We start from the raw sequence: 24,288 nt of genomic DNA on the forward strand, positions 1-24,288 counted from the left end.
TGGAAATATTTTTTGGTTATGTGAGCCTAATCCAGTTTGATATTCATAATAAAAACCGATAAATAAAATTAAGAAAGGAAATGGGGAATGTGTCTATGCGACAACAACCCGACCATAGAGCAGACAACAGCCGAAGGCCACCAATGGGTCGTCAATGTAGCGAGAATTTCCGCACCCGTAGGTGTCCTTCAGCTGGCCCCTTAAATATGTATACTAGCACAATGATAATGGACATCATACTAAACTCCGAATTATACACAAGAAACTAAAATTAAAATTTTCAAACTTATAGTAATTCTATAAAGTTGACTGTGACCATGTTTTGTTCCATTGGAAACAGTAGTTACATTTTAGATTGCTTTAAACATGAATAAACGACTACGACGGACGACAGCCGATGGATACTAAGTAACAGCAAAATTTCACACTGACCCTTTGAGCCAGTTGAGGTAAAACGGGAAGGGAACATTTATCAATATGACACCCAAAATATCTGCTTAAAAAACGATTAACATTTTTACAAATTTCACGTTTACATATGAGTGTATTCAGTAACATTACATATTTTTGTTTATGCAAAATCATCTAACCTTTTCTACTGATGTACATTAACCGTAACTTTATTTTCGTCATATAAATCAGATAATAACATGTTTTTAAACGAGTTTTACTACTGTAACAGTTTATAAATATAATAAATTGTGATAAACAAAACGGAAGTGACTCAAGTTGGTACTGAAAAAACACACTTATATTAAAGTTATTTAAGATGCTATGTGTTTTTATGTGGAAAACATAAGTATGACAGGGAAAACTCACTAAATGCAAGTACAATTAAATTAACCTTTCATGGTAGTGAATCAAACAGTGAGATTTCAATATAAAATAAGGAGATTGTTTAGGATTGCTTATCAGACACATATTCAGCAATATTCAAATGGAATATACATGAGGAATAATAGGACACCGTACGGTCTTCAATAAGGAGGAAAACCCATACAGTAAAATATTGTCGGCTCAGATCTATTTCGGCTCTCTTGGTATGTTACTATGATTTAAATAATTTCTGCAAACAATTCATTATGTTTGGAATTGTATTGTAATCACAAGTCATGTGATTAGTAGACATGTCATCGGAAGCTTTTTTTTTAGTGTAATCCGGTTGTCGGATATGTAAATGGATCATACAAAATGTTTTTTCGTCTTAACTAAATTACGTATAAAGCGTATGAATATACTCATAATTGGTACGCTTATACTTACTATATGTATACGAATTTTCACTAATATTACGCATTGTTCCAATTATACATTGTAATTTAAGGAGTTTGATAATCAACAGACTTAGGCTGTCAATGATGAATCTTCAATTCACATTATTAGAAACTTTGATACATTTTACCATTGTAATTTCGCGTTTGACTTTGGATAATGTTAACATGACAAATATCATAAATCAGTATTCATCACTTTGCGGACCTTACTTCGATGAAAACAAGAAAACAATGCACTCTCCACAAATACCATGGGAATATAATATGTGTCCGGTATGTTATAACGATAGCCGTTGTTATATTAACGATAACTGTTGTCCTCAGCAAGGATTGAAATATAAAAAGACGGAGTGTTTGACAGCAATTGTTCACTCACCAAACAATATTTCAACTTTTGGATATGAATATGAAATGGTGAATACTTGCCCGAATGGCAATGTTGACAGTATGTTCAACGAATGTACAAAGCCACGTGATATTTACGATATAATAAGATATCCTCCAGTAACTGATCAGACATATACGTCGTTTAAAAATCAGTTTTGCGCTATGTGTAACAATATTAAAGAGTTTACCCCTTGGAAGATAGATGTACAGTGTGATATAAAATATGACATAGTTACCACTTTAAACGACATTGTCGAAAAAGCACTCCAGAACAATTGTATAATATCGTTTGTTCCAAGTAAAAAAATGTACAATAATGTGAAAACATGTACAGGTCATCAATTTATTGAAGCATGCAATGTTACAGGGACGTTGGATAATTATGACAGAGATATTGACTTTGCATGTCAAACAATGACTAATCCTTTCCCGCCATATAAAAACATCTTCTGCCACATTTGCAATCCTCCCGAAAAGACAAGTGAACGACAGATCACTTCATGCAATGAAACTGGACTTTGGACCACATACGCAAGGGATATAGAAAAGGCTTGTAATGCTTACGTTAATGTTGCAACGACATTTCCTTACAAGAATATATATTGCTACATATGTAATACGAATGAAAGTGTGATATTGAGAAATAAAAACATGTACACAGTGGATTTACCAATAGAAGATATCGTTACGTATAACTGGTACACGAATCTTGTTGCTTATAGCTGGAGGTACGTTTATGAAAGTGAGATTACATTCACAGACGGCACTAAACGTTGCAAGATCTTATACAGAACACTGAAGTACAGATTTGATTGTAATTTTCCCATTCCCTTTAATTTATTGAATCACAATATGTCTAATCTACAGTTTTCTCAAGTTCAGTCTTATCATTGCAATTTGACCGGAATCGATGAGCAATATAGAAATATTACCTTGTGCAAAAAGGACAGATGGAATTTAACATATTGTGAAACTGATAGTGAGTTTGAATTACAATGGGCTTGTGAAACCCAGTTACGCGGTATAGTTATACACAGTGATAAACTATCTTACCACTACACAGAATGTGGAACCCATCTGAAAGATTTTTTAGTTTATAATCATGGCATACCAGTAGAAATAGAACAGTATGTAAAGGAAAATTTAGCTTGTGATTTATTTAACTGTATGGATGATCGCAATTTGTACCCTTTACAATACATCTTATGTAATTGTTGTTCTGTGCCAACGACCCATTCACCTGGTTCAGGTACTTGGGATATATTTAGTCGCAAATACTTCACTGCTGACTGTAAATTGAACGAGATTTATGATACTCTTAAGGTAAATTATTTCTTATGATTATGTTCATTTGAAAAATGTGCACCTCTATTGTACAGTAATAGAATCCTTCAAATTTTTCTTCTTCAATTTTATGTTGAATGAATACAATGTTTCTAACGGAAGAAACTGTACAAATGGCAATTATTTTTTGAAAACTGCATAAGTTTTTATGATTTGCTGTCTAATTAGAAATAAGTATGATTATAGGAAACTGATAATGTCAAAAACTTCATTTACATTAATTTTTACAGGTTTTATTTCAATTGTAAGCGGTAATTCAGATGCATAAGCTTCTTTTTTTTTTGGTTTGCACTCATTTTTACTAAAAATCAAGGAAACATTGCTAGCAGTCAAAAACACGCTTTAAATATTCAAAATGCACTAGATACGTAACTGTGAATCTCTCTGCTTATAGTTTAAATTGTTTGCATACATGATTTTATTATAAAGAAGACAGAATATGCAATTAAGCTGATATCTAGAAAAATATACAATTTCTCGTCTTTGACCTTTGATCTCGATTTGACGGAAATTGCACCTTCCGATTTTTTAAGACCAGGCAAAACAATTAGTACAGATGTAAGTATATATTATAGCCGTGTGTTAGGTGTGTGAATCAAACATTCAATTTGATAGTCACTCCCCTTATACGAAACACTGGATTGAACATGCATATTCTGACTAGCTGCGTATCTCACACATCAAAACGAGTGACACCTGAACATGGGTCGTACTGCTAGATGGACCTTGGTAAACATAATACATGTACTTTATTTCAGCAAAAACTATGGTTTCTCGGAAACTACAAATCGAGTGTTATGGTATTAATACATACAATTTTACTATTTCAACTTTTTTTTAATTTTAGCAAAGATGTCGCCAAACTGACTGTTTTCCAGGAAAACAAATGATAGGAGGTAGTTGTGAACAGTATTTACCAACACCGTTATATTCTCAACCACTTGCATATGTGTTTCCGTTTGTGTTAACATCAAGATATAGTCATTCAGAAATAACACAGATTTTACAGAAGGATTCCGATGAAATGCTCTCATTTTCAACTTCGTTGTGTATTAAACCAAAAGCCAAATCAATTTCCTACTTTGTTCGAATTGATATAATGATATCAAGTTATGAATATATTGCAGACATAGAAGAAATTCTAATAGATTACTCTTCTCGTCTTTTAAAAAGTTTAAGCAAAAGGAATATAACTGTAAAATACGATTATCAGTCAATTTTAACTGAGAAAAATATGGAGTTCGAAAATATTACAGCTTGTGTAAATAGGAACCGCTCTCTTATATCAAATTTGTTAGTATGTCGACATGTTTTATTTACACAAAGTGAGTATAGATTATCCCAAAAAAACAATGAAATAATTTTAGACGATTATGACGCAAAGTTTCAATTTTATCAATATCATGTAGACTCTGAAAAAATCTTGAGAATATGCATTGAGGATTTTTATCGTATTGTTAACTTAGATGACAAAAACGACGTCGTATATTTGGCAATAATGATAACTTGCACTGTTATTTCAGTCCTGTGCCTATTGGCGACTTTAATAACATACTGTTTATTTTCCGCACTTAAAACTCTACCGGGAAAGAATATTATGAGCTTAGTTTTTTCTCTTCTTATATACAATATACTTTATTTGATATTAATCCTCGTCGATGCTGCAGATACAACAGTGTGTCAGGTTATCGGTATAGTTACCCATTTCTTTCTGCTATCTACCTTCGGATGTTTTACCATGGGCACGGTTCATATGTTCAGAATATTTGGACACGATAGTCTTTCGTCTACTCTAAAAGCTAATCAAAGTAAATATACTTTTAAGATATACACTGCTTCCGCTTATGGTTCTGCCGCTACAATAGTAGTCATAAACATAACTGTTTTGCACATTTCCACAGGAACATTTACTGGATATGGATATAATAATAAATGCTTTATTTCAAATGTTCAGAGCTTTATTGCGACAGTTTTGGTACCACTAATTATCACATTTATCATAAACATAATATTATATTCAATAACGACGTACAAACTATACAAGAAAATTTATTCGAATTCGGCTGTATCTGCAGTTTCTAAAACAAATAAAAAAGAAATAAGCATCTTTATTAAACTTTTCACAACAACTGGTTGTTCCTGGATATTGTTGCTTATTAATTTTTTCGTCAATAAGACACCAATTTCATTAGCAATAGCCGTTTTAAATGGGTTTCAAGGACTCTACATTTTTATAGCTTACATTTTCAATGAACGTATATACCGAATGTATAAATCTGAGATAATTGGATTAACTGCTCGAAAATCGCAGTCAACAATTATGACATCACTTCCGCCTTCCCAACAAACAAGTTCAGAATAGGATTGTATATACTGTGCATGGTGGTTAGAAAAGTAAAAACGTGCCACTTGTAAATAATATTTAGTATGGAGTTCATTATCACTGAACTAGAATATATATTTGTTTAGGGGCCAGCTGAAGGACGCCTCCGGGTGCGGGAATTTCTCGCTGCATTGAAGAACTGTTGGCGACCTTCTGCTGTTGCCTTTTCTATGGTCGGGTTGTTGTCTCTTTGGCACATTCCCCATTTCCATTCTCAATTTAATTTTATACTGCATTTCTATACCTTAGAACCAATTGAAACCATAATACTTTTACTTTTAAGTATTTTCACACAAAGTTTTTCATCAAATGTTATATCGTATACTAATGTGAATAAAAATATTGAATCTTTATTCCTTTTTTTTTTAAAGATTTTTAGAATGCGGGATATGTAGAGTACACTTCCATGAGACAAAATGGAATCAAAAGAACTTTCCATCAATAATAATAGTCAATAATAATAGACAGATAGATAAACAAAAACACACATAATACCACACAAAAAAACCTTTATTTGTATGCGTTCGATGCGATTTTAATGATTTACCTTCATAAGGAACGATCAAAGACACATATGTGATAGCCCAGGAAGTTTGAGAACCGAAACAGTGGAAAAGTTATTTGACCAAAAAGAACCTTAAATAATAGACAAATCTATTGCAGGTTACCATTGTCTAGGAGAGCTCAAACATAAAACTTTTGAATTCAAACGGAAAATTTGTGAAAGGTTTGTCATTAATCATTTCAGTATCGGGGTAATGACTACAGAGTTGATGATACCCTCTGGGACTAATGGTCTACCAACAGTGTAATCAATCCAATACTGTAAAAATTGTTAACTTTACGTTATAAATTGCATGCCAAAATCAAAAGCTCAAACACATCAAACGAATGGACAACAACTAGCATATTCCTGACTTGTACAATATAAAAAGAAGATGTTGTATGATTGCCAATGAGACAACTGTCCACAAGAGACCAAAATGACACAGACATTAACAACTATAGGTCACCGTACGACCGTCAACAATGAGCAAAGCCCATACCGCATAGTCAGCTATACATGTAAAAGGCCCCGATAAGACAATGTAAAACAATTCAAACGAGAAAACTAACGGCCTTATTTAGATAAAAAAATGAACGAAAAACAAATAGGTAACACATAAACAAACGACAACCACTGAATTACAGGCTCCTGACAAGCATTTGTAAAGTAGAAAAGGTGGATTAAACCTGATTTTATAAAACAATGTCAAATTATCTAAAGTCAACTATGCATGAGGGAGTTGAAATCTTATTTTCTTAATAATTTTCTTAATTTATAAACGAACGATTTTGAGAATTTTTTTTAATTATAAATATGTAGGTACCGACGTACTAACACTTGTTATAATTTTGGAGACTGATAGCCTAACAACCATAGTAAAGACACTGTGCTGTACAAAAACACTGATATCAGGATGATTAATACTAAATTCCTTGAAATATACTATAAAAATATTGTAATTTTGACGAAGGTTAAAATACTTACCAATCAGATAAAGCAGATAACATCGATAATGATCAAATTGTCCTTCTCCAACAGTAACACTAGTTAAACACTTAAACTTCAACGAATCATCATTATTTTAATGATTGAATGCGGTTTTTCATTAATGTAAGAAATTAGCAAAACAAAAAGATTTTTTTACAGAGACTGGAATATTGGTTTCATCTGTTTTGACGAAATACTTTAAACTTGGATGCATAAAAAATGAAATAGTTTCAGTTTTCAAATTGACTTCTATCTATTTTTGTGACATTTCAGCTAACCTGTGTAATAACCAAATCTCACTTAATATCATATGCATGAATTATTGATTTAACAGCAATACCGAAAAAGAAAGACTGATATCTAGCTTTTAAAATGTCGCCATATTGGATTAGAAGTAAAACCAACTCTAATGCAAACAAAAAATTATCTAAAACAGGCATTATCAATTGCGAAAGAGGGTCGAAAGATACCAGAGGAAGAGTCAAACTCATAAATCGAAAAAGACAAACAGACAAATAATTGTACACAAGAAACAACATAGAACACTTAAGACTGAGCAACACGAACCCCACCAAAAATTTGGGTTGATCTCAGGTGTTCCGGAAAGGTATGCAGATCCTGCTCCACATGTGGCACCCGTCGTGTTGCTCATGTTATCACAAACCCGGTAAATAGTCGAAGATGCTTAATTCTTTAGTGAAAAACATAATTGTTACGTTTAGAGGACGTGATTTCTATAACAAATTATCGGTTTTCCCATGGGAAATAATTGTGCCCTCTTCTTTCCGTCTTGCTCCTTTATTCAAATAATGGAGCTTCTTCAGGAGAATGAAAAGAAGCAAGCATTATCCTTCAAGTTTCGATATATAGATGATAAGTTTTGTAACTATGTCGAACGTATCTACCTCTTCGAACTTGACATTAAGAGACTAGAAACATTTAAGCATGTTCAATACCTTGTCTTGCTTCTAGAAATGGACAGCACGGGTCGTTTGAAAACGAATATTTACAGCATAAGAGACAATTTCAACTGCCAATGAATTCCATCTTTCTATGTAGCATATTTCAGCAGTGCCAGCATATGGAGTAAATATTTCCAAGTTGATATGATATTCCAGAGTTGCATTTCCTATATTGATTTACTAGTACTTGATAGAGAGTAAGAGCTTACAAGAATCACATGTTTTAACTGTTGGACGTAGGAGACTACATAGAATTGACTGCAACAGCTAAAAAAATGTTACAGTTATTTCCCGTTAAGGACATGCTACACAAAACAATGTTTATAATGATATATTTCATCGTAAAAAATGTTAGTGTTGTTTGAACGCATTTAATATAAAACGACCTACCTTTATTAACTGTCAGGTAAGAAAATTAAGATTTTTTGTGAAATTCTAAAATTTTAACTAAAGAATTGGAATGCAATTATTACACTTTATAAATTTTCATTTTGATACATAAAATTTTATATATATTCTTGTTTTCCCATTGATATCATAAAGTTGCAGAAGTCATTGTGAATAATTTGAAATGCTATTTCCATTTCTGTTCGGCATTCTGCTCCAGCATAGCTCTGTAACAGCTGTTTTGAACCTTGGTCATATTAACGTAACACACATTTTATACCAATACTCAATGTTGTGTGGACATACATTCTCAGAACAAGGAAACCAAATGGTTATGCCAGAAATTTCACAGGAATTTTATATGTGCCCATTATGTAAAAGTGATGACCTATGCTATTTAAACGACAACTGCTGTCCAGATAAAGGGATAAACTTACATGAAAAATACCAGACTGAGTGTTCGAATTTAATCACTTATTTACCTGATAATATATCGTATTTTGGTGATGAATATAAAATAATACACAATTGTCCCAAGGGAACAGATAAAAATATCACAAATAAATGTACAAAGTCACGTAATGTGTACGAAACTATACAACACCCTCCAGTTACATCTAATAAGACTTCACTGTCGTTTAAAAATAACTTTTGCGCATTATGTAATAATGTATCTGAATATATATCATGGAAAGTAAATATTTCATGCGACTCAACGTTTGAAATGTATTCCACTCTATATGATATTGTTAAAAAGGCAATTTCCATTCTCAATTTTAATTAAAGACGAATGTCTAATTTCCTTTGTTCCAAGCGAAAAAATCATAGGTAAAGCTGCAAAGTGTAAAAAGCCGCAACTTATAAAGACATGTGACATCACCGGAACATGGCGTCAATATGACAAAGACATTGAACATGCCTGTAAAACGCTCGATAGTTCATACCCACCATACAATAATATATTTTGCTTCATGTGCAATCCACCTCAAAAATCAAACTTACTCGAAGTTTCAACCTGCAACAAAACAGGACTTTAGAAGATTAAAGACAAAGATATAAAAAGCGCTTGTCTAAATGGTGGAATGATAGAAGCGACACATCCGTATAGGCATATATATTGCTACATATATGTAATACACAAGAAAGCACGATAATTAGGAATAAGGAGTTATACTCAGTACATATGTCTAGAGGAGGTATTATAAGTTATTACTTGTATCCTGATGACGCGCTTGATCTTAGGTATGAACCAGTGTCAGCGAACCGTATCAGTTCATTATCAAGTTCTAAAATTCTGTGCTAAAAACGTTACAAAAAATGGAAGTATAATATTGATTGCAAGTTACCTCTTCCATTCAGTGTTTTGAGTTTTAGTATCTCAAATTTATTAAGTCTTGGTGATCAATTTCAGTGCAATTTAACTAAAAATATCCAAAGGAATTTTACACTGTGCAGAAAACATAAAAGAAATCAAACCATGTGTGAACCAGAAAGCGATATAAATGTTCAATCAGCATGTGAAACGATGTCGAACGAAATCGTTATAAAAAGTATGACACAAAACTACATATACCGGTATAAAGTATGCGGGAATCAGTTTGAAGGGAAATGATATATTTCAACGATAAACCAGTTGAGTTGAAACAGTTTACACAGGAAAACATTGAATGCTATCTATTTAACTGTATGGATGGTCAGGTTATTTATCCGTTACTGTATTTCTTTTGTAACTGCTGCACTGAGAGGGACAGGTTTACTGATATAATAAGTTTAACACCCGCGTCTGACATTTGGGACATATTTAATCGCAAATATTACACACCACTTTGCAAACACAACGAAATTTACGATTCTGCTCAGGTAAACACATTATTCTCAATTTGTTCAATGATAACATACAGTTGAATCTGACGATACATTACAATACTGCATGCAACATAATTATACTCTTAAAAATCAATTGAAACATGACATAGATAGATATCAGAAGATGTATTATGGGTGTCAATGAGCCAACTCTCCATCCAAGTCACAACTTGTAAAAATAAACCATTATAGGTCAAAGAACGGCCTTCAACACGGAGCCTTGGTTCACACTGAATTCTGTCTGTCTCTTTCTTCTTTAAGCCATGCCACTGTTTGTTTGGACTTATGAGTTCGAATGCCCCTTTTGTATATCTCACCTATCTTTTTCCACTACGTTTCTGAACACTAGTAGGCAATTAAAATTTGAAATGTGTATCATGGTTTATATTCTCTCTTTCATTTTTATTTTTCTATTGAAAAAAACTGTTTTTTCTTATAATTTTTGTTATAATAAGATGTCAGAGAATGTGAATTTTCATATACATAATCTTTTTTTTTTAGCAAATTGTAGTAATAACTGATGCATAAAAAAAGAAAATCACAAAAATACTGAACTGAGGAAAATTCAAAGAGGAAAGTCCCTAATCAAATGGCCAAACCAAAATCTGAAACACATCAAACGAATGGATAACAACTGTCATATTCACACAAGACATTTTTCTTTGCATGTGCACTAGTCATTATTCTTTTACCTCATATAGCTGGTTTTATTTTTAATTTCAGGAAAAATGTCGCAAAATTGGATGTTTCAAAGGAAAGCAGTTAATTGGTGAACAATGTGAACCATATTTGCATGCATCTTTGTATAATCGACCGTTTGGATATACATTTCCATATAGGTTTGCCACTACGGGTATTCGTGAAGAAATTTCACATATTTACAAAACGATTTGAAGGAAATATTCAGTTTGCAATCCATTATTTGCATTGAGCCTAGAAATAAAACAGAAGATTCTTACTATACATACACCGATGTTTTTGGAGACAAAACGATTTTAGAGAGCGAAAAAATCCTAATAAATTATACACTAAAGGCAAATCAAAATAAATCATTGATCTGGTTGTATATCGTTTCTACTTACGTCTCTGCAGCTGTTATTGTTTGTCAGCATTATAGTCATATACATTGTAACAGCCAAGTCCACTGGGTATGGACGTAATGGAAAATGTTTCATCTCACGGTTAGAAAGCTTTGTCGCAACAGAGTTGACACCATTAATTGCAACATTTACTATCAATATCATTTTATATACAATAACAGTGTATAGACTATTCATAAGAACTACTTTACATTTAACCCTATCTGATACTAGAAACAATAAAATGGAAGTAGGTATTTTCATTAAACTTTTCGTTAATACTGGATGTTCGTGGATATTATTGCTCGTTAATTTCTTCGTTAATTACACCCCAGCTCCTTTGTTCTAACAGGGGTGATCTGAGCCGGATCACCCCTACCAGATCACCCTAGTTTGAGTTTCTTTGTTATGCATGCTTTCCTTTGTTCTGTAACATTTTGGCGGGAATGTCAAATCCACTATAAAACTTATAATTAATTATACGGAAAAGACTATCTATCAAAATTCACGTAGAAAAAATCCAGTGTATATGCTGGGATTCGAACTCAATACCTTTAGCATATAAAGCCACGACACATACCACTACACCAGGACGACTGGATACGAAATAATAGTAATTTGACATACTTAAAGGAAGCAAGATCTTTTTTATAAGTGGGGCGAGTTGTCAGACCTTTATTCGGTGGGTTTTTAACCTTTTTCGTTAATTAGTGAGTTTTCGGACTGATTGTTCAATATGATTTTACACTTTTTCCAAGTGGGGCAAGTCGGTAAACAAGAGTGGGACGATATTTTTATAAAGTGGCGATGTAGTGTGGGCCGATTGGCAAGTGGGGCGAGTTGACATTGTTTGATATCTACTCATCGTGTTTGGGGGTCAAAAAGGGTATACATCATATAGTAATATATAAAGTATATTGTTATGGTTGTGTGGCGTTTTAAACTAGATTTTATGAATTGTAAATGGTTTTTCATCTGATCTAAAACAGCTGGGATGTAAAATAGTTATCCCAGTCGGACTTGGTGTGTCAGTGTTAGATCACCCTCTGGCCTCCGGCCATCGGGGGGATCTTACACTGACACACCGCGTCCTTGTGGGATAACTATTAATGAAATACATATTTATGCTGTAATAGCAGGTCTCAATGGATTACAGGGACTTTATATTTTTATAGCTTATATCTGTAACAGACGTATTTATCGATTATACAAAAGTAAACTGGGAATTACCGATCGACACTCTCATCCTAGTTCGAAAACTACTACAACTATGCTTTCCCTTTCGCGTTCACGAATTAAGAGCTCAGAAAGTGTACAAAAAAAAGCTCTTCTAAAACTACAGATAACACCGTCAGTTTACATATACTATTGAAAGTACATCGTCATAGATTTGAATAACCGAACAATTCACTCACACAGGATGTATGTAGTCCTGATATTTAGAAACACTATGATCTGTTAGAAACGTATTTTTACTATTCTTTCCATTTTAACAATCAATATAGTTTTACTGATTTTGGCAAAAGGAGACCACTACGTATCGATCTGGCTATCTGCGTATCGAAATTGACACTAATTTGGTGAATCGCATATAATATAATAGGGTTCAGATGAAATATTGTAGACGTTTGGGTAAGATATGATTATGTTTACATCTCATTTCTTGAAATCACTGCAGCATGTACTATAATAGTAACTAAAAGGTAATATACTGACCAATAAATGACATCATATGCTTTTCATTTTACGACTAGACCAGAAAGTATATAGCACATACCGTTTAAGTCGTTTATCTGCAGTCTATATCATTGTGTAATAATGTATGATAATACACGATATATATATAAAAATAAGATTGTATTTGGTTTTTCATTTTGTAACTATTAATGTTTATATATAAATGAGCTATGTTATACAGTATTTGGGAACATTATTCTGGCCTTTGATTTCCATATATCTCCTTGATTCTGCACAAAATGATTATTTCTTTGTGACAATGTATCCAATTCCATCATCTACAAACATAAAAGGAAAAAAATAACAATAGATATTAATTTCATTGTTTCTTTTAACTAAGGTTGGTACATTGTGAGGTTTCACTCATTTTGGTCCTGTTTGGTGACATACTTCTTGCAGTATTTACATATTTTGCTTAACGCATGTTTGACACTGGACGTTCTGTGTGACGAAATTACTAATTTAGTTAGAGTAAATAAATTTAGGTAGGAAAGAAACCATTGTAATCAGAACAAGTTATGCTATATAAAAAAGAAGATGTGGTATGATTGCCAATGAGACAACTATCCACAAAAGACCGAAATGAAACAGACATTAACAACTATAGGTCACCATACGGCCTTCAACAATGATCAAAACCCATACCGCATAGTCAGCTATAAAAGGCCCCGATAAGACAATGTAAAACAATTCAAACGAGAAACCTAACGGCCTTAACATTGAAAAATGGTCGTGTCAAGGTTTAATGTAATGTCAGATGTTTCCCTGTAGTGTTTATTATTTTTGCTTGCAACCAATTAACACATGTTCATAGCATGTTCATGAATTTACGTTTGCAGTGTTTATAACTATCACAATAAATGACAGCTGCTGAAAGATCTTACTTGGTCGCAAGCGAGATATCTGACATTGCTGAACTTAAGGTAGCCGAAAAAAAGTTATCACAGGAACCAGGATTATAATTTAATACGCCAGACGCGTGATTCGTCTACATAAGACTCATCATTGACGCTCATATCAAAATAGTTATAAAACCAAACAAGTACAAGGTTGAAGAGCATCGAGGACCCAAAATTCAAAAAGTAGTGCCAAATACGGCTAAGGTTATCTATTCCTGGGATAAGAAAGTCCTTAGTTTTTCGAAAAATTCAGTTTTGTAAACAGGAAATTTATTAAAAAAAAAATAACATATAATAGATATTCATGTCAACATTGAAGTTCTGACTACTGGGCTGGTGATACCCTCGGGGACGAAACGTCGACCAGCAGTGGCATCGACCCAGTGGTGTAAAAAGTTATTAAAGGTACCAGGATTATAATTTAATACGCCATACGCGCGTTTCGTCTACATAAGACTCATCAGGGACGCAAGTGGCCGCAAGCGAGATGTCTCATTGCTGAAATTAAGGTTGTCGAAGTGTTTGAAACGTGACCGAAAAACTTAATGACGTATACTAAATTGTCTTTTCAAATCGGTTCTGCTAAAATAAATGAATAAAAACATACTTCTTCGTGTGATAATCGCCATCCACTGCCAGATGCCATATTTTCTTCTAACTGTTGTATACTAGTGGCACCTATGATAACAGACGCCACAATGTTCTTTTGCAGAACCCATCTCAATGCGATCTGACTGACAGTTTTCCCTTTAAAAATATACAAATATAGCAATACGTTTCGGAAAAAAATCGAATTTTAACGTTATTAATATAACTATTTCATTTCAAAATGTCATTTCTAATTAATAATGTATTGATATCATTAAAGATGGCTCTAATAAATAACAAGGCAAAGGGTTGTGATATTTAAAAATTGTTTTACCCAACGATATTATTAGTTACATAGTGTGCTAGTGACCTAATACGGTATATATGGGGTCAGTAAATTCCATATGGGGTGAGAGCGAAGCTCGAATCCCCATATGGAATTTACTGACCCCATATATACCGTATTACGTCACTAGTACACTATGTAACGAATTTATCTTACCGACTATCTTAACGTGTGAAATTAAGACTAGTGATTCTCAAAATGAGAAAGTCTACTAAGAAAATACTTCCATTGATCCTACAAAAACAGATGCCAACAATAACGACTTGTAAGGTTTAAATGTGTTTTATGAATTTTTTTCAATCTTAATCATCAATTTCTTCGTCTGTTGGAACTTTTAAGATTTTTTCTCAGTACTGATTTGTTTTTTATAAAGGGACATAACACCTTTACTAACCGTGTATGAAATAAGCCCCGCCCCCTTCTTACCTAATAAGGAATATAAAGGGACGTAACTCCACTACTAACCGTGTATGAGATAAGCCCCGCCTCCCTACTAACCTAATATCAAATATACACGGTTTGCACGCGGACGCTTTTAACCAATCATATTCCTGGAAATGTATAGGAGGTAAGATAAATTAATGTGCATGCTCCTAGTCTGGTATCTCGTTGTTTGTTTGTCAGTATGGTTAATCTTTAATACTGTTGTCATCGGGTATCTATATGATACTAGCAAACCATTGATAGTCTCTGATACGTTTGATAATCTTTCTATAAACATTGGATGGAATTGAGCTTGACATATTAAATAGACACTTGCCTCTTGTTTAATAAATGAACAATACCTTTAGGTCTCAGTTTGCCAGTTTTATTTACATATACCGACATCTAATTTTATTCATATGTACAACTAGCAGTCATGATTTACTGATGGTTCTGTAGTCATTGCATCCTAAGGACTGACATTTTTAACATTTGATAATTATGAATTAAACTGTTTAAATAACATACAATTTTATTACCATGATTTTTTGCCATTTGCGTCATAGTTGACATAAGTTTCCAATAGGAATCGTCATTTTCATAATTCTGTAGGGCTGGACATGATTGTGTACTTTTATAGCCTATAGAACTGGCATGTGACAAACGTCCTGATGTTACAACAATACTACCATTCTGTTTCTTATATTTTCCACTTAGTAATCCACTGCAGAAGACACCAAAAAAAAGTTGTTATAAATTTTAATTAATGTATTATCTAATAAGAATCTTTATAATACGGTCTGTAATAATGTTCTTTGATGTTAAAAGAAACATGCAAAAACAGCCAAAGAAAATCATTTCGGGGGAAAGCGTTTCATTATTTGATAGTCAGCTCATTTGTTGTTTTATAGTATTAGTTCGATCTATCCATCCAAAGTATGATCATGTGAGAAGCCAGAAATTAGCTTAATCTTTGTTTGCATCATCAAAACTCTGTCTGGGAGAATTAAATTGCTACTCAGAACGAAGTTAAATTCACAACCATTGGCTGCTTGTTATAATACTGCATTGTATGCAAACTTATATAAATTAAAATATTTCCTCGATGTCATGCTCAACATCTTACAATGAATATGTTGATGTAATTATTATACTGCTCGTTTGAAATTGAAAGTCAGTATAGAAATAAGAATAATAATGTTTTTCCTCGACTATGCAAAACAAAACTTCTTTAGGTGAACCTTGGATGATATTTTCGCACTGAAAAAACTAATGGCACCATCGGTTGATACATCCTGAATCATAATTTATCGCGGTTTTATATAGTTATGCATGCTAATATGATGCCTAATTAGTTCCGATAGAAAAAATGCATGAAAAGTTGCAACTACAACTCCATTTTTGTAACTAATATGTTATTTTGTTTTCTCCAAAATAAAAAAACTGATATGATGAAAAGCCTGGTTTTTATTTAGTGCTAAATCTTTTAAGTTTACTGTGGCTTCGTCCCCGTCCAGGCATCTTGCTCGTGATATCAGAACCACCCTCATTCAATATTACTGGATACGGACATTCATATCAGTTGCCAAGCATGTATGTAAACTTAAAAAATACACATTTAGTATCAAATGACTCTGCAGATAAACTCAATGCACGAATGTTTCTTGAATCAGAAAAATGTTGCCCTTAACTCGAGCTTTAATGGTCAGTGGCACATATGTATGATAAGGGGTAATGAACATCTTTACATAAAAAGACATTATGGATAACTTCAAATATACAACATACCCCTTTAATGCGCCAAACGGCAAAACACCTACTCCTTCGTTGCTGCAGACTTCGAATTCATCGTTTTCGGATTCTCTCCGCAGTAAGTTATATTGTTGCTAAAATTGTGGAAACATATCCCAATTATACAATTATTGTAAAATATTAATGATTCGTAAAGAAATAAATTGCCAGTTTCGGGCAAATACGTTATTTCCCACATGTTTATGGCGTCATAGTGACATCACTAGTATAGGGGCCTTTTCTAATAAAATTTACAGATTGAAACAACTGGTTCATTATCAATAAAATTATAATAAGTTTGAATAAATCCTATATGTTTACTATTTCTAATATCAGGTGCCAAATAATATTGGCACTTATCCTACCTCCTTCTTTTCTGTACCATGTGCTAAATTACACACATTTTTAGGTGAAGTAATTAGACATGCATAAGTCATACAAACATTATAAAAGATATGATTAGTTCTTGAATTTTGCTGAAAATTTTGTATATCTAGTGAAGCAGTTTATGCCCAGGTCTGAAAAATATATGGAATAAATAATATGTGCGTAACTCTCGTAATTCTTAAAATAAATTATCAAGTATCTGATAGGAAAACTCTAAAAGGGTCTAAATTACCAAAATTTGGTTTATTAAAACTAAATTGCAAAAATGAGAAAGACATAGAACCTTGCATGTAGAAGTTTTAATGCCAAAATGCTGTGGCATCTCTTCAATATTTCTATAAAAGATAATACCTGTAAAGTAATGACAGATGGTAATCCCATATATTTAGACATGTCCATCATTTTCTGTAACTGCCAACCTTTAAGATTACTGGCACCAATATACCTTACTTTTCCTTCTCGAATTAGATCGTCAAACGTTCGCAATGTTTCCTCAAGAGGCACAGAATCATCCCAAGCATGCATCTGAATAATAAATATAATGACAATGTATGGTATGAAGCGTACAAAGTATAATATAACTAAAGTTCTTTAATTTCAATATAACCGAAATGGAACATGCATGTATGCAATAATCACAAGTATTATTGCTTTAACTTATAATTTCACATTTCACGGCATGTATTTGTTACTAGTTTTAATGCATGAAATTATATGCCATCTCAATATTGTTTATTGTACCTGATATAAATCTATAAAGTCTGTCTGTAATCGTCGTAGACTTTCCTGACAGCTTTGTATAATGTGTCGTCTGCTAAGTCCCCTATCATTCGGCCCTGGTCCAACTGGTGCACGTACTTTGGTTGCAAGAACAATGTCTGAACGATTTTGTCTGAAAAAGGTTTTATAATACTAATGTTCTGAAATCGTAAATGTGAGTTTCAAACTGCTGTTGTTTTATCAGTGAATAAACAGTAAGGAGATATGAAAAAAGGGCAAACAAACTCATATGTTGGTTATAGACAAACATCATCGACAAAAATTGTACTTACGGCACAAATGATTTCATTTTTGAAACCCTACCAGCTAACCTTATACTGTATAACGGAGTCAAAAATAAAAACGTTTTACGTTTCCTTTTATATCTATATTTTCATGGTTATATGATTACAGATTATAACATGGCCTTTTTCTTATCGGCCCTGGCAATTTCCCGAGACTTTTAAATTAGCCAATTGCGCTAGGCGAGGGATTATAAGGGTATAGGGATGATACAATGACCCGATTGAAAAAGGACATGCTATAATCTATTTATCACATATTATACAAATTCATAAAAAGAAGTAGAAATAAATTTATCACTGTTTGGCAACATCCTATCTTTTTGTTCTCCATTGAAGGAACTTTATTTTTCGATACATGAAAGAGCTGTGATTTTTATTTCTCTACATTTTCAAAAAAAGAATTAACAATTCATGCTTACTATGATTTTTGTAAGAAAGGGGTGCATGTGACATGTTTTAATTGCTCATTTTAAAAAGTTGACTTTTTTTTGGACGTTTAGTAGATTTTTTTTTCACTGGATACGTCATCTGTAAATGCTCAAGATGACCGTTTTGTTTCCATATAGATATATTTAGCTATGTTAAAAGACGTTTAATTATAACACAAATTGTTGAGTTTCTATGAAAACCTACTAACTATAATAATCACGAGTGCATCAGGGATATGCAATTAAATTGATTAAATCCACTACTTGGAAACTCTAACTCTTGTGGATTGAACTGTTTTGGCCAAAATGTGTTTGATAAATTTCCACATAAGCGATTTAATTATGATTCATTGGGGTTTTTCTAAATATACTTCTGTCTAAGGTGGGCATTATTGTGAGAAGTATAAGTCAGTGTGTTCGTCCGTCCGTCTGTATATATGCAAGTCATTTCAACTGATATTTTTAGTGTATCTTTCTATGTTGTGGTGTTACCCTATTGCTTGAGGTAAAGGTGTAGGTTGGTATCTATAAAAACGTTTAAACCCACTGCATTTGTTTATAATCAATTCTAAGTCAGGAATCTGAAAATCAGTGATTGTCGTCTGTTGATTTGGTTCATAAATGATTCTCGTTTCTCTTTTTTTTTATGTAAAGATAAGACCGTTGGTCTTCCTTTTTAAATGGTTTTACACTAGTAATTTTTTAGGCCTTTAAAGCTTGCTGTTCGATGTGAGCCAATGCTCCGTGTTGAAGACAGTATGTTGAACTATCATGGTCTACTTTTACACATTGTGACTTGGAAGGAGAGCTGTCCTTTGGCATAACATCTTTTAATATCTACATATTTTATTAGTCAAGTCGTTGTCATGGTTATACACGAAGTGACTGGGACAGCAAAACACAATTTTCCTGGACGAAATTTAATTTATAAATTGATGTATTGTTATTTTACATTTGACATACCGCTAACTTGCTTTATTTTGAACTGAAGACGAAGAAACAACATTAACGAAAGTGTTTGTTTAACAATAATCACCTGCATAACCATTGTCCAATTGTCTCTTCTGATTTTCCGTGAGAATATAAGTTTGACGTATCAATCATGTTACCTCCAAGTTCTATAAATCTATCTAAAATTTTATGTGAGTTTTCTTCATCCGTCTGGGTTGGACTTGTATAAATCTAGGAACACGCAAATACATGTTTTAACAATCTTTTCGTTTAAGCCTTCATTTGGTACCATAATTACCCAGATGTTTTCATTTTGACAAAATTACATTTTTGCATAATCTTATACATATAAACTAATTTGTTAAATATATGAACAACGTACGTGGTTGTAATTAATTTGTGAATGCTCTCAAATAAGTGGTTCCATTTCACAACAGAACCAGTGATAACCTTCCTTATATATAAAAAAGAAGATGTGGTATGATTGCCAATGAGACAACTCTCCACAAAATGACACAGGAATTAAGTCAGCTTTGTCAAAGAGGAAATTACAATCAAAGTCTTGGAAAATAATAATTTTAAACGCAGGTATAATTTAATGAATCATTATAAGAAACTGGTTTCTTACGAAAGAGGAAGAACCAATAATAAACCCCTGAATATAAAAATATAGATGTTGCATTTTCGCCAATAAGACGACTTTTGAAGGCACAAAAGATCAGGTGAAAATGTCACTGGGTCAATGATCAAAACAAATTGATGTTCCGTAAACACATGATTTACACTATGAACTTATAGACTTCTATACATTGTACTCTTAATAATGTAAATGTTATTACTTATAATATTTTATCAGGGCGTAATGGGTGTACCCTTTTAAAAAAAAAAAAACAAAAAAAAACTATCGTAATCTGCTAATATTGTATACTATAGATCATAAACTAAAATTAAAACTTTTTGATACTCTTATAAAACCCATAAGTACTTATGGATCTGAAATATGGATTAGTGACTACAATATAAAAGACTCAAATATTGATAAATTACCTTTTGAAAAAATTCATAATAAATTTTGTAAAAATATTTTAGGAGTTCACAAGAGAAGTTCAAATATGGCAGTAAAGTGTGAATTAGGAAGACAACCTACTTTGAATCATATACTAACCCTAGCCCTTAAATATTATGATCGACTTAAACAGCTTCCATCTGACAGATTGCTTAGTGAAACATATAAATTAGATCATTCATTATATACTGATGGACACAGATCTTGGCACAAATTTATCTCTAACTCTATTGAAAAATATAATTTAACAGACAATAATCTCAATTTAAAGAAATTAAAGGAAAATATTAATAACCAACATTCTAATAACACTTTGCATAATCTAGAAAAATTACGTTCAATTGAACAAGACAATAAATTACATTTCTATGCCAATATTTATTCAGAAGAATTTATATTGCAAAATTATCTATCTTATAAATGTTCTCCTAATATAACAAGAAATCTTACAAAATTAAGAATTAGTTCCCACCCTCTTTTGATTGAAAAGGGTAGATATTTCAGACCAAAAATTAAGAGAGAAAACAGAATATGCTCTAACTGCAATCAAATAGAAGATGAAAAACATTTCCTTATTTATTGCAAAAAATTTGAAAATTATAGAAAACAACTATTTAATAAACTAAATTTTAATTCACAAGATCTGTGCCCTGAAAAAGTTATGGAAACCATTATTAGTTTACTTAACCCACAAAATATTGATGACACAAAAAATATATGCCATTACATACAATTATGCTTTGAATCTTTGTAATTTTATTCATTTAACCTTGATTTGATATTTTGTCATACATAATATATATTTATTTATGTGATGTAATATCATGTCAATGTGGGAGAAGACATCATTATACTTGTATTGATTTTCCTGATTTAATAAAACTTGAAAACTTGAAACTTGTATTGAATATGGCAATTTATCATATTCATTAAGTAAACACATACTCTGATTTCTTTTTATACTGATTCGCCCATCCGATTGGTGACTTGGACAACTTTTTTAAACACCCAAAGTAAATCTACACATGAAATGGTTGTTTTGTGTGACAATACCCCAATGGCCATTCTACGTTTACCCGGAGGATTGCTCGCTATATATATGATACCGGGTATGTTCCGACAAACAGGGTTTCATTTTCAGCTAAATTTTCTGAAATAGTCTATGTTTTTTCGCCTTGCATTGGAAGGGGTCAGATTTGACTATCTAGAACAGGGTATTAAAATACAATGTTACACTTTTGTTTCAGATAAGGGTGAATGTTTGATACCATTAAAACGTTTAAACCCGCTGCAACGGTTTGCGCCTGTCCAAATCCAGGAATCTGATGTTCAGTAGTTGTCGTTTGTTGATGTGGTTCATAAGTGTTTCTTGTTTCTCGTTTATTTATGTAGTTTAGACCGTTGATTTTCCCGTTTGAATGGTTTTACACTAGTAACTTTTTGGGCCCTTTATAGCTTGATGTTCGATGTGAGCCAAGGCTCCGACCGTGTTGAAGACCGTACTTTGGCCTATAATTTTTACTTTTATAAATTGTGACTTGGATGGAGAGTTGTCTCATTGGCACTCATACCACATCTTTTTATATCTACTAAATTGAAAACAACGTTCAAACCTATAATTGCGTTGGATAAAAACTGCAATTTCTATACGTGTGCATGCAAAACAAATTTCTTGATAAAGGGGTCTAAATACAGCACAAACAACATTTTCCAAAAGATCAAAACAGTGAAAAGGTATATATTTACAAAACGGGTATATATACACATATATCAAAAGTTCAGAAAAAGCTATCGTTAAAGATCTATTTTTCCTTGTTCATGCCCATTTTATATAACCTTTAAACTGAATTTACAACTTTTTCCAAAGATTTGATATCCACTTGTTAATCAATACATAATTTGAATGATCCGAAGGCTGACTATTTCACCAATATGTCTATCATGGAGTCTGTTATATTACTTCATAATTTCATGCTGAATTGTTGAAATCCAGGAGCTACTGACCTTCCCCATGGACCCTATATAAGGGCAACCGGAATTAAGCCTCAAAACTCATACTACATGGCAAGCTATACACAGGCTGCCCCGAAGTGACAAATGCAAAACACCTCAAACGAGAAAAAAACCCGGCCAGATTCCGAAACAGTCCAGCAATTCGGCATTAATACCCATGTCAGATTATCGACAATTACAGAACACAATACGACTGACGAATTTTATTCGGGAATGGTCCAATCAAGGATGCCAGTAAAAATTGGAGATGTGTGACCCCGGCGTAACTTGCATATATTTTGTTGTATCTAAAATACATTACTCCAATATTGTTTATTTCCATTATAATTTGGGATTTATTTGATGATGCTCATTTCCTTTATCATTACGATAACTGCAGTTGAGAGCCATCTATTGTTATTTTGTGACATGTTCAGAAATACGCGTTAATGTCCGTAAAGTACACTTTATTGGGATTTTTTCTGCTGATTTCATAGACACTTATGTGTGAGATATACATAAAGGGAAATGAAATTAGGTCTACTTAAAATTTGGTTTACCACTCAATCATTGGTTTCCCCCGAAGAAGTATTTATATATAATTGACGTAATATGGCTTTTAATAAACATCTTGAATTTGTACACTCCTTTCGTTTACTTTGAAATGTGGGTATAAAGTGACGTATACGTTGTATTTCTGTAAAATGAAGCTTTCGGATAAACGGTTTCCTTTTTTGTATATATTTTGTTCTTGGTTGTGTAACTCACACTACTTAATAATAAGTCAAGAGTACTTTAAAACTGCTGACTGTTATATTTTCATATATACATGTATATGTGGTTTACGTAATGATATTATTGACCTTCCATATAAGGTAAATAGTTATGTACCTAAGTGTATACATACATAATATAAAACGTGCATTAGCACACACATAGTATGTGTTAGTACTTACGGCTGAATAAGACTTTTCATTTTTACCAAACGTCATTGTTCCTAGGCATAAATTGGAAACGACGAGGCCAGATCGACCCAAATGGGTATAGTCTACTGTAATTTCGTTACCGCTGCTCATCGTATGATGAATATCTAGTACAAGTCTTCTCCGAGGCAGACTACTTGAATAACTGATTTGTTATCTTTTCCAATTTTTCACATTACATGTAAGGTGGTCTAAATAAACGCTACTCTGTTTGTTTCAGTTTTATATTGTATTTAATTTTATTCATTGATCAAGAATTGAAATTTTCGACATCATAAACTTCGGGTGACGGCCTTTGTGTGCATATATGTCAACGTAGCTTTCCAAGATTCTAGTTTCTTTCTTACACAATAGACCACTTGCATAAGGTAAATAGACTGAGTGTACATGTGTTAAAAGTACGAATATAAAGACTTT

The 24,288-nt window shown here is 32.5% G+C and overlaps 2 protein-coding genes across 3 annotated transcripts in view; one reads left to right on the forward strand and one right to left on the reverse strand.

The window, feature by feature from the left end:
• Positions 1-24,213, reverse strand: part of LOC139517562 (1-deoxyxylulose-5-phosphate synthase YajO-like) — a 59,517-nt gene extending 35,304 nt beyond the window's left edge. Inside the window, exons 1-8 of one of the 2 annotated variants that reach the window (XM_071308767.1) lie at positions 23,845-24,213; positions 19,916-20,061; positions 18,129-18,279; positions 17,739-17,912; positions 16,998-17,095; positions 15,749-15,933; positions 14,460-14,599; positions 12,991-13,231 (exon numbers count right to left, since the gene is read on the reverse strand). In XM_071308767.1, the coding sequence (XP_071164868.1) occupies positions 13,127-13,231; positions 14,460-14,599; positions 15,749-15,933; positions 16,998-17,095; positions 17,739-17,912; positions 18,129-18,279; positions 19,916-20,061; positions 23,845-23,964 (1,119 nt within the window). In that variant the 5' untranslated portion in view covers positions 23,965-24,213 and the 3' untranslated portion in view covers positions 12,991-13,126. Of the gene's footprint in view, positions 1-12,990; positions 13,232-14,459; positions 14,600-15,748; positions 15,934-16,997; positions 17,096-17,738; positions 17,913-18,128; positions 18,280-19,915; positions 20,062-23,844 lie in introns of those variants that run through there. The other variant, XM_071308768.1, reaches the window with a different exon arrangement.
• Positions 727-5,741, forward strand: LOC139517559 (uncharacterized). The gene is made up of 2 exons (XM_071308764.1): positions 727-2,984; positions 3,853-5,741. Exons 1-2 carry the CDS (start codon positions 1,356-1,358, stop codon positions 5,365-5,367), a joined length of 3,144 nt encoding a protein of 1,047 aa, XP_071164865.1. The 5' UTR covers positions 727-1,355; the 3' UTR covers positions 5,368-5,741.
• Positions 24,214-24,288: the final 75 nt, after the last annotated feature.

Source organism: Mytilus edulis, chromosome 3 (genome assembly GCF_963676685.1).
Source record: "Mytilus edulis chromosome 3, xbMytEdul2.2, whole genome shotgun sequence".
NCBI classification, from domain to species: Eukaryota; Metazoa; Mollusca; class Bivalvia; order Mytilida; family Mytilidae; genus Mytilus; species Mytilus edulis.